This window comes from Sturnus vulgaris, chromosome 5, assembly GCF_052056855.1.
Source record: "Sturnus vulgaris isolate bStuVul1 chromosome 5, bStuVul1.hap1, whole genome shotgun sequence".
NCBI classification, from domain to species: domain Eukaryota; kingdom Metazoa; phylum Chordata; class Aves; order Passeriformes; family Sturnidae; genus Sturnus; species Sturnus vulgaris.
The window spans coordinates 7,953,836-7,965,748 of NC_142247.1; the positions used below are offsets into that span (position 1 = coordinate 7,953,836).

Here is an 11,913-nt window from a genome sequence, read left to right on the forward strand (position 1 = left end):
GTCCAAAACAAATAAAAAACGAGCCTGACAGGTTTCAGCCATGCATTTGTTAGACTACATATTCTGTCTCTTCTGCCTGCAGAAGTGCAGCGACCATTTCCAAAAGCCTGGCAGACCATGACATCTTTGCAAGGTTTCCCTGACCTGTGGAGTCATTTCATTTCTTTCTCCAAGGCACCTGTGGGTTACCAAGCAGCATCTTCAACTATGCAGAACGGGAAATTCTGACCAGCCACTCCAGAGTCACTTCTGTCCTTGTGAACAAGGATTTAAAATAATATCCTGTGGCTTGCTGTAGCACTGTCTCAGCAATAAAGATTTAGTAGTATAACTCACTTTTGAAACAGCTGGGAGCTACAACACCCTGTAAGAAAACAAAGTGTTTCAAAAATCACATACAGAGACACAAGATTTTCTCTTGGTCCACAATTAGAAGCAATACTTGAATATCAAACCTAGGCTAGCTGCTACAGAAGCATATGAAGGCAGTGGAAGAAAATAAGGCTGACCACTTTTGAAGAGTTAGACCGTAGAGAAAACAGCAAATAATGAGATCCATGCTGCTATTTGAGCAGGTGGTAACATAGAGGAAACTTGGCTCCTTTTCAATATAGCAGAAAAACCAGGCAAAGTTAACAGACACTACTGCACTGAGAAATGAGCCAGGAGTGCTGCTGTGCTTTTATGCTAAAAATGTTAGTTCTAACTGGCACCATTTCAATGGAGATACGCAACTTCTCACAGTGCTAGGTTTTGCTTACACTCAGATCATCTACAAAAATTAATTTATTTGTGCTGCATAAGGAAATTTAGGTACAGAAGTGTGAAATAGTACAGAAGCTGAAAACAGATTAAGACAAAAATATCTTTTCCAATGCAGACATGGCCTACTGCAGCTCCTGGAAAATCAACATATATCTTGAACACTCTGACTGAATTAAGGCCACCAAAAGTAGTTCCTCACAGGTAATCTGTAAAATAAGTTAAAATTATAAAAAAAACTCTGAGGAATACATTAAGCTGAAGCCCTTAATGAACAGGCTATTAAAAGTCTAGAGGCCAGACTTTCAACAGCACACTCTCACCTATGCCTTCCTTTTATGAAATCAAAATCATATCCTACTTTTGAAAACATTCCCTGCTAACTGAGCTCTGATTTTGCTGGTAGTTGCCTGTATTAAGCCTGTATCAAACCCCAGCACAAATACAGAAATTCTGAAAAACTGACAGCAAAAGCTATGACAGCACATGAGAAGAATGAAGGATTTTTGTTTCAAAGGACCACATGTACCATATAGCTCTTGTTGTGAAAAACCTACTGTGTGATAAAAATACTGCATGACATCACATTGTTGCTTAATGGTTTAAGAAATCCAACACAAACTTGCTTTCATAAATTCACAGCCACCTGAAGCTGTGTAGACAACTTTAGTTTCAGTTTCCCACGTTCTGGATGTTTCTTGGATTTAATACAGATTTTGTTTGTAATTTAATCAGTAGCCCATGCACACACAGGTAAACAGGAAAATCTGCACCACTTTGGTGCCTCACAATCAAGCAACAGTGATGGAAGTAAAATGGTAATTAGTTCTGAATTCAGCCCTAGGCATGTATTACTTACCTAAAGACTGGACGTATTAATACACAAATGCCTAGCATCACCCTTTTTCAGTGAACTGAGACTAATTTTATACGAAACTTAATTACTTTGTTAATTTATTCCTCTTTAAAAAATGCCTGTGAGGTATTTCATTCAAGTAAGCCAGAATGTAGACGATATCCCTCTTTTATTTTTTCCTCAAACTCCGATACCATTATGATCACAGAAATGTCTGTAAGTACCTTCACTACAAGCAGTAAGAACATACATGCACTCATACACAGACGTATAGTACAGCTACCTTCTAATTCAGGTCACATTAATGTTAATAAAAGTCTTTTAAGAGATAAATATTCATGGGCTGATCTTTCAGAAGTGCTTTCTCTCACTTACCTGAATGACACCACTTGCCTTGCCCTGTGGCTGTCTTTTCCTGAAGCTCTCCTGCTGCCGGTTCCCAGTTTGTGAGGCCACTCCCAGTAACGCTGATGATTACCTTGATTGTAATTTTTTATGACTAAGTTCCTTCTCACTGATTTTTCTACTCCAGTCCCGCCCAGCTTCGGTTCTTTGCTTCTCTAGGTCTCCTCAGCTGTCTCCCTAGGGATGTCCAACACACAGGTGACAGGAAGGCACACACTTGCAGAACGGGTCTGCCTGGCTTGCACACAGCAGCTGCTCATGGGCTGACTACAGAGACAGGCACAGCGAAGAGCCCTCGGGCAGCCACCTGAGTGGGGTTTGAAGGGCAGAACAATACAGATCAAGAGGAACAGGTTATGTAATAAACAGAATTCATGCACTTCTGGTTACAGGTTCATGCTTAGAAAGAATAGGCTCTTAGAGCAGAAAATCTGTACAAAACCCCCAGGACTCCAGAGGCTGAAAAAGCGTTCCACTGGGAACGCGGTCTGCAAATGAAGAAAGAGATTAAAGATTAATAATATCAAAACATGCAACAGCAGGCAGCAGAAACACTGGGCTTTTCACACTCTGCTTTGCCCCTTGGTGTCCCTCCTGCTTGGGCTGTCCTGCATTCTGACAGAACTTTGGAAAGTTTGGCTTCCCCTTCTCCTTTCCTCACACCACTCTTAGCTCCCCAGTCACACTAGACAATATTCCTGAACTCCCCTGTGATGTTTTCCTGCCATGATGCCCTTGGGATCTCCACTGTGCTCTGCTGGTGTCCTCAGCAGCCATGGGGTGTAATCTTCATTGCACCTCAGCATTTTACTTCTGGGGACTTTGTCCCCAACCAATCCATGTGCACAAGTCTCATCTGTTGGCCTGTCCTCCCCTATCACTAATAAATCTTATGTTGAGGGTTTTAGATTCTTCAATCCTGGTTATATGAGTCTACACAAAATTACTTGCTTACCTACTTCATAGGATTGAGAGACAGTTGCATTTCAAGAGTAAATAACATGAGACCTACTTCTTGTTGAAAGACAACTTCATTTCACAGTCAGCAACTCGATGCAGGTGGCTTGGGGAAGATGCCACATATGACATGATCTCTGCCAACTGTTTTAGCCAAACTCACTCCTGTTAACAGTTTGTCACGGCATATAACTGTGTTGTTGTGGGGAAAATTTTAGTTGTGGCACAATCAATACTTATAGGTATCAAAAGACAATAGATAATTTAAGAGAAACTTCTCCTTAGCATTATTCTTCCAGCTGGCATTTACCCATGTGTGCAAAATGGTGAAAACCAGGAATGATTTTTTCATTGCTTGATCTCTCTACAGACACTGGCAGGAGTGGGGAAAATAGTATCAGCGAAATAGTCCTGTGATATGGATTTTTATCCCCTGAGAAACCAGGAAAGGCATCTTCTAGACTGAAAATGTCCTAAATTAGAAAGATCACTACGGCTGCAGAATGTTGGCTTAGACTCCGGTTTCAGCTTTCCTCTCTCTCATTCTGGTATTAACTTGCATTTACTCTCTGCAGTGTTTTCTCCATGAAGGAGCAGGGGATCTGTCTTATACCTCGTTCTCCATTAAACAGTAGGTAAAATGCAAATAACAGTTCCTTATTTAAATGAGTTCATTACCGAAATGAGTTACATTCCAGAGGTACCTTCCTCAAGGGCACCTGGAGGAAAACCAATTCAGATTCCTGTTTAAAAATATGACAACTGAAAATCTTCCTCCTCCTTTCAGTTTCTACACCTCCCTGCTGTGGAAGAGAGTGTGAAAGGCAAAGGGTTAAATATTCAGGGTAAGCACATGCAAAAGCAGCAATGGCTGCAGCTTTTAATTTCCCCCACCAGCGTCTCTGTTGTGCTCCCAGTCTGACTGGTTGGATAAGATATTTTAATGGTTCAGAGTTCAGCATATATAATCCTTCTCATTCATCAACAAGCCTTTCCTGCTGTTTAGTGGAGTGACAGAAGTCATCTATTGTCCTGTGAAAAACAGACTTTTCCTGCTATGTCTTGTATTGTATGTGCATCCACAAAGAAAACATTGCCTGTTTAACATCCTCTATACTTCTCTGCTTTTTCCTTATGATTAAGCACACTGAGAGGCAGCAGAGTGGCAGTTTTATTAACATAACCATCCTCTATATCCAAGACAGATGTAGCCCACCTAGAAACCATCCTAACCACACACAGCTGCTGCACCATAGGCTCAGGATGGGTTCTGGGACTAAGCACTAAACTTCTTGACTTATTTTCACATTCTAATATAAGACTTAAAAGTGTGGCTTATAGCTGATAGACTGCAACTGTTCTTTTGGTCAGCTTAAGCCCACAGAGGTGGGCTTAAAAACTCAGTAAAAACTCAGAAGATAAGGGGCTAATGTGTAAGTCTCAAACAACAACAGCCAGATGGCTGCAGAGCCAACCAAGGATTGTTGGTAACAACACTGTGAGAAAGAACAAGATGTGGCTGGGGAAGGGGCCATGCGGAGGAAGGGCAGCACTTTGTTGGCACAAACACCCTTGATGTACTTTCTGCAGATAAGCACAACAGGGCACAGTACAGGGATGATCTAAAAGTGAAGAAAAACCTCCCATCAGTGAAATGAGTGGTGATCACAAGAGATGAGCAAGTCTGCTGCATAATGAGAATATTAATATACCAAATAATTTAAAAACAGGGCTAAGTCTGTGTTTGTGTGGATGAAAAAGGAAAACAAGAGACAGCCCAAACCATTCAAGGTTTGGATATTGATCTGGAATGGGACATGACTTGGAGCACAGATAATTCAGAAACAGGATTTGATTCTCACCCTGCTATAAACCAGGTAATTCCTATCTATTAACTCTTGACAAACTTTGAGTCTTGTTGCTCTTTCTCCAGAAAAATTCTAACCTGATTCTGCCTAGTCCTGCAAACACCTTCTCCAGGTTTTTTTTTTTCCAACGATGCAAAGATCATAGAATCACACAACACTTAGGGAAAGGGACATTCAAAGACTATACAGTTCCAACCCCCCTGTGGTGGGCAGAGACACTTTCCACTAGTCCATACAGCCTGACCCTGAACACTTCCAGGGACGGGCATCCACAACTTTCTCAAGGCAACCTGTTCCAACTTCCCACCACCCTCGTTGGCAAGTATCTTTTCCTTATATCCAATATAAACCTATTCTGTTTAGCTGTGAACCTGCTGCTCGTTGCGCTGTCACTGTCGGCCCCGGTCTGACGTTTCCCTGCACCCCGCAGGGAGGGAAAAGCAGCAAAATCACCTCCCAGCTTTCAGACTTAGGGGCTAAGAATTGTACCTTGTGCGTTACTTTCAGGAAAGCTCCTTAAACCACCACGGGCCATCAGCTGCGGCCGCTCCCGCCACCACTCCGCTTCCTGCGGCTCGCCGTGCCCGGGGGCGGTGCGGGGCAGGGCTGGCGGAGGAGGGCGGGCCGTGGACAGGTGAGGGCGGTCCGTGGGCAGGTGGGGCCGTGGGCAGGTGGGGCCGTGGGCAGGGAAGGTGTGACCGCCTCTGCTCCCGCCCCCGGGCACGGGCACCGCGCCGGGCAGGGGCCGAAGGGATGCGGCTCGGTCCTGTTTAACATCTATCCTTCTCTGTTTTCTCCTTATGATTAAGCACACTGAAAGGCAGCAGATTGGCAGTTTTATTAACGTAACCATTCCTTTTATCTGCAGGACAGCTGTAGCACAAGTAGAAACCACTCAAACCGCACACACGCTTCGGCTGGATGGACGGGCAGAGTCCAGTAAGATGAAGTTCAATAAGTCCAAGTGCTGAGTCCTGCGTTTGGCCACAATAACCCCCTGTAACTTTATAGACTGGGGACAGTGTGGTTGGACAGTGCCAGCAGTGTGCCCTGGTGGCCAAGAAGGCCAATGGTCCCTGGCCTGTATCAGGAATAGTGTGGCCAGCAGGAGCAGGGAGGTCATTCTTCCCCTGTACTCACTAATCGTGAGGTCACACCTTGAGTGCTGTGTCCAGTTCTGTCCCCTCAGTTTAGGAAGGACATTGAGGACCTGGAGCGTGTCCAGAGGAGGCAACGAGGCTGGTGAAGGGCTTGGAACACAAACCCTGTGAGGAATGGCTGAGGGAGCTGGGGTTGTTCAGCCTGGAGAAAAGGAGACTCGGGGGTGACCTTGTCACTGTCTTCAACTCCCTGAAAGGTGGCTGTGCTCAGGTGGGGTTGGTCTCTTTCTCCAGGCAGCACTGACAGAACGAGAGGACACAGTCTTAAGCTGCACCAATGGAAATTTAGGTTGGATATTACGAAAAAGTTTTTTATGGCAAGAGTGATCAGGAATGATCTGCCCGGGGAGGTGGTGGAGTCACCATCCCCGGATGTGTTTAAAGAAAGATTGGTTGTGGCATTCGGTGCCATGGTTTAGCTGAGGTGTTAGGGCACGGGTTGGACTCCATGACCTTGAAAGTCTCTTCCAACAGGGTTATTCCGTGATTCTGTCTGTGATGCCGCACAGAGCCGGCCGCAGCGGCGCTGGAAGCGACAGGCAGGCGGGACACGGAGCCGGGACACGGAGCGGGGACACGGAGCCGGGACACGGAGCGGGGACACGGAGCCGGGACACGGTGCAGGACACAGCCACGAGCCGCTCTCAAGGCCGGCGAATTCCCCCAAGCGCTTGTTTTCGTGAAACACAGAATTAACCGAGGACGCGAGCGCGGGGAAGGAGCGGGCGCGAGGGGCGGGCGCTGTTTGGTGTCCCGTCACCGCCCGCTCGGCCCGTGAGGGCGGCGGCGGCGGCCGCGGGGACGCGGCCCTGGCGGCGGCCGGAGGGTGCCCGTGCCGCCCGTGCCGCCCGTGCCGTGGGACGGCCCCGGGACTGGGGCTCCGCAAGGGCTCCGGGGCGAGGGGCCTGCCCGGTTAACCTCAGTTTTACCTCGGTGTATGAAGAGACACTTGGAACGCCCAGCGTCTTAGGTTTGGCACCGGTTTAAAATGCTGTAGTCATTACAAAGCACTCGTAGCGTTCCTTCCCCACATAGCGGCAATAAAACCCGGAACACAGATACCCACTGAGAAATGATAGAATAAAAACTATACAGTGTGATACATAAAGTCACTACTCTGAGGCTCTTGCGTCTCTTGCTTCACAGTTCCCTCCCATCCATTGATGTTTTTCAGAAAAAGAAATTAAAGGTGTCACATTTTCCGCGAACACTGAGGTTCTGAAAGTCTATTTTTGCCCCAAGCATTTTTACATCCTAGAATTTCACTCCCTACAACTAAGCAGATTTAGGGAATCATAATCACTCATCTGCCTCTGTGGTAGCAGAACTTCGTGTTTGTATTTAACATTGCTGGAGCTGTAATTGTGAAATAAATACTGGTTACAAATGGGGATTTTACAACTACCTTTGAAAATAAGGAATTGCCCTGGGTCAGAGTATTTGGGAGAGAAATTGAAAGACAACTGTAGCAGGGTAATAGAGTTTGCTAGTGAAGGGTTTGACACAATGATCTTTGATTACTGATACCAAAAATCTTTATTTTGCACAAACACAGCATATTTGAGCTAATTCGTTCTACATAATTCCAAAATGGATCACAAATAATATGCAGCATACAGGCGATGACCAGTAACTTTAAGGTCAGATTCTTGCTGAATTCACGTGTAAATCTAAAAAGTATCTGCTTTTTTTTTCTTTCTTTTTTTTTTTTTCTTTTTTTCTCATTGCAATGTGACTTTGTCTCAACTGTGAAAATCAACTCACTTTAGAGTAAAATAAAGTAGGAAATTCCTGGTTTCCTTATAGATGGCTGAATCAGAATCTCAGGAAGGAAACTATGATAACAGAAGAAAGAATGAGGAGAACTTGAGAAAGGACATGAAACGATTTCTGGAGCAAATGGAAAGACTAACAGGTACGGGCCTTATTAAGAATTATATGGATTTTTGTACTAAAGATACTGAAGATTTTTTATATTTATTCTTGTAATTTCTGTGTGATAGAAATGTAATTAAAACGATTACCATCAACTAATGCCCTCGTGTTCTTAATTGTGAAAAAGCATGCAAATAATTTAGGTGGTTCAGATGGCTCAGAATTAAAAATCAATAGATAATAGATGCTTAGTTCAGAGTGTTGGTTAAAAACAGAAATACTACTAAGGTGTTTAATGTACAATCATTAAAATACAATATATAAAATGAGACTTAATTCTGAAAAATGGATACCTATCACCTCTCAGGTCAGTGTACTATTGTGAATTCTTGGTAAAATAAAAGGAAAAGTATGTAAGTGTACATAAGTACATAAATTTAGTGCATAAGTGCCAAAACTATTTGCTCAGCTTTATCAGATACTCATTATTTCAAAATCCATTTCATTATTTAAGTTACTCATTATTTCAAGATCAATTTCATTACTTAAGTTGTCTAATAAATAATATTTCATCTAATTTCGTCTAATAAAAATATTTCATCTCTTTGTTGCAGTCTCCTTGATCTTACTCTTCATTACCTAACACAAACTGTAACTGGTCTGGAGGGAGGATTCCTTATATAATATTCATATATTTTAAAACAGTCCCTTGACCCTTTCCATTTGGTTACCTGTTTTGTTGTCATGTTTAGGTGAAATGTCCATCCCTGTTTTGTAATTTACATCAGTGTACTTTAAACTGTTTTGAGACATTTATAAAGAAGTAATCCCGAACAGTCTATTTAATCTTGAGTATTACTGTAGGCAGTTTCCATTTTATTTTCCAGCCTTCTCTGAGATCTGAACCGATAATTCATTATATTAATTTAATTTATTTATTAAATCAGCCATTGCTTTTTCCTGACCAGAAAGTAATAATTCCTGTTGTGTTTGCAGTGCGTGCAGCCTGCACAGTCTACAACTGTGCAACCATCAAGGCCAACCCAGACCTGCTCAGCACCAGGAAGCACTTAGAAGAAGCTTTCCTAATGTGCAGAGAGCAGATAGAGAAGAAATGGCAAGAGGTGCTAATGGAATCCAGAGGTGAAGGGCAAAAAAAGGAATAAATTGAACTTGTTCATGCTGGCAGAATAACAGCCCTTGGAAAATCACTTAGGTCCTTTCTTCTCCTAGCTGTGGAGGTTTCACAGGAATGTGGGAAATGGATTGGCTTTTCTCTTGCTAGAACTACTTATTTGTGAATGTTCGTGGAAGTATTTTAATGAGATTACACATATAGCTTTTATAGATGAGGGTAAAAGGCAACAATGCATGTATTTGCATAATGCCTATCAGTAATCCCTGTAGTGTTTGCACACACAATGGACACACCCTCTCTCCTTTTCCTGGAAGATCATACTCACTGTATGGTCAATATAACTGGAATTCTTTGAGATCTGAAGAAATTGGAGGGATGGGGAACAGGGCTGCTGTAGAAAACCATCACTGTGGCATTGCACTAGCCCATAGCTTTCAAAGAAAACTGAAGAATTGCTTATTTACCCAAATGAAACACAGGTGAAATTCTAGATTTGCAGATAGACTGAGTTGGTTTTATTTAGGATTATCATCTAGATGTTCAGTTACATAGTTTTATTATTTAGACAGATCATCTATAGTGGTTTCATCTTCTTCCATTAGATTTTTAACCATTGCTTTGAACTGGTTTCCCCAGAAAGATTGTTCCTCTCAAACTCTCTGAAAGGAGCATGAAATAAATTTTTTTACCATTATAGACTGCAGTGTGTGTGGTGGCATTGCTGCAGAAACTAAACTAACCACGTTACAAAACATGCTTCTCTCCATCTGTTCTTACTGTGCAATATTAGAAAAGGACAGAAAAATTGCTTTTTTAGTCAGGATATGGATTAAGAGCAGCACCTCATGACTTGTGGTTATACATAAATGAGTAGTTTACCAGAGATAGAAGTCAGTGCAATAAGTTTTAAGGATCTTCCCTTTTATTAAAATCAGTCTCTTAACTAGAAATTAAGTACCATGTAGCAAGTGAGAGCACCTCCATCTCCTCTGAAGAGGTATTTAATAATTTAAATCACATCTAAATGACCACTGCAAGTTTGCCAATTTTTAGGCTATGTATTTCTTTGAGAGTGGTTGATCTAAATTCAGACAGAGTGTTTATCCACTGAAGTAAAGAATATGTAGGCAATGGCACCAAGTAGTTCTAGAGGTACAAATAGTTAAGAACAAACTTGGAACTCTATACTTGACTTTCCCGTGGGAGATCTTCACTTCTCCCCAAGATTTTCTTGCCAGGTATGTGATGATTATGAGAGGAAAGTTAGGGATAGGCAGCAGTGCTTGTTCCTAGAAAAACTACACAGCAAGATATTTATACTTTTATTTTGCTATTTTCCCCCCTTTATTATTATTCACCATCTACCCTATTTCAGCTCCCCTAGAGCCTGCAGCAGAGCCCAGATAGCCCACATTGCAACACCTTTATTTCTTGTCACAGGGGTGTCCATGAATTTCCAGAAAAATTAAGTGGAGTAACAGCCCCATCTAGTGCTCACATAACTGTACCAGTAAACGGGATTGTGGACATCTCTTTAACTCCCCAGCACCCATTTTCTGTGATGAGAAGTGGCAGCAGTTGTGTGGGGTGTAACACTGCAATGCTTTTACCATCCATGGTACAGCAAAATTTACTGCTCTTAGTTATGCACTGCACCTGTTGGCAAGTCAAGAGGTTGATGTTCGAGAGTAACCTACCCAAGAGCCATCAAGTGGAGCCATAAATATTCTCAATACTCTGTTTTAAAGTTGCCATTGACGATTTCTTACCAAGAAACAGATGAGACTTACACAGAGTCTCCTGTATAATTCTGGTGGCTAAAACTCTGCCCTTCTCTCCAGTGTGAAACAATTGAAAAGGGACTGAAATGGGAACATTTCACACTCAGGTATCTTGACCTCGTCAGAATACATCCTAGAGCTCTGTTTAGAATATTTGTTTCATTTACTACTGCTGCCCTCCAGTTCTTTATTAGAGCCCCAATTCAGGTTATCTCAGAAAGGCTCAAGAATCTATATAAGCTGTTTTACCTTTTAGCATATTTTCAAAATTTCAGTCCAGATTCTTGCAGCGGTTTTTCCTGAAACTCAATCTGTAACACCTCTATTTATACCTACTTTTGAAATAATGTCTTTTCTGAACAAGAACTGTATCACATAGGCACTACTGGCATGAAAGTGGCAGTGTATAATTGATTAATTCTAAGGACCTTTGTGGTCCTACTCAAGTCACCATTTACAAGTCAAAACTTACAGCCAAACATTGCAGAATAATGTATTTTGACATAAGTCAGGAAATACAATGAAGCTGAGTCTTTTCTGTCATATTTTAAAATACTGTAAGATATTAATTAGTAATCTCATGAGCTGGTGGTATTGAGTCATCAAGATCCATTTTCTGCTCAGTGCATCATTGTCCTGCTCTAGGACTCAAATTTCAATTATAGCTGCCTTGCTCCACTATTGCAAACAGCACAAAATAGAAAGTTCAAGCTAACACTTATTTGACAGGGCCTCCAAAATGTTCTCATCCCCTTTACACCTGAGAAAGGATCTCACTGCCACTTGGCTCATGCAGATACTTTTCCCTACAACTCTGAGCTTTCAGAGCATGGACTTTCTACAGAATTACAGTAGTGCTGAAGGCTCATTGGTTCTCCAGAAAGCCAAACCAGCAGAACACAGAATGATGTCTAAGGCCATGGCTTTGAACTCAGGATCTGCAGAGACTCTAAAAAAGCCACAACAAATAACAGTCAGACATTGACAGCTGATTCCACAGCCCTTACAACAAACTGTGTAGCCCAAAGTTTTTTTTCCAACAGAAAATGCTTCACTTCCAAGGCAGTTGTTTCACCTGTGTAGTTCTCCCATGGCAACAACGCTGTCCAAG

The 11,913-nt window shown here is 42.4% G+C and overlaps 1 protein-coding gene across 1 annotated transcript; it reads left to right on the forward strand.

The window, feature by feature from the left end:
• Positions 1-6,871: 6,871 nt before the first annotated feature.
• Positions 6,872-9,185, forward strand: SYCE3 (synaptonemal complex central element protein 3). The gene is made up of 3 exons (XM_014881580.2): positions 6,872-6,978; positions 7,815-7,923; positions 8,880-9,185. Exons 2-3 carry the CDS (start codon positions 7,815-7,817, stop codon positions 9,047-9,049), a joined length of 279 nt encoding a protein of 92 aa, XP_014737066.1. The 5' UTR covers positions 6,872-6,978; the 3' UTR covers positions 9,050-9,185.
• The last annotated feature ends 2,728 nt before the right edge of the window (positions 9,186-11,913 follow it).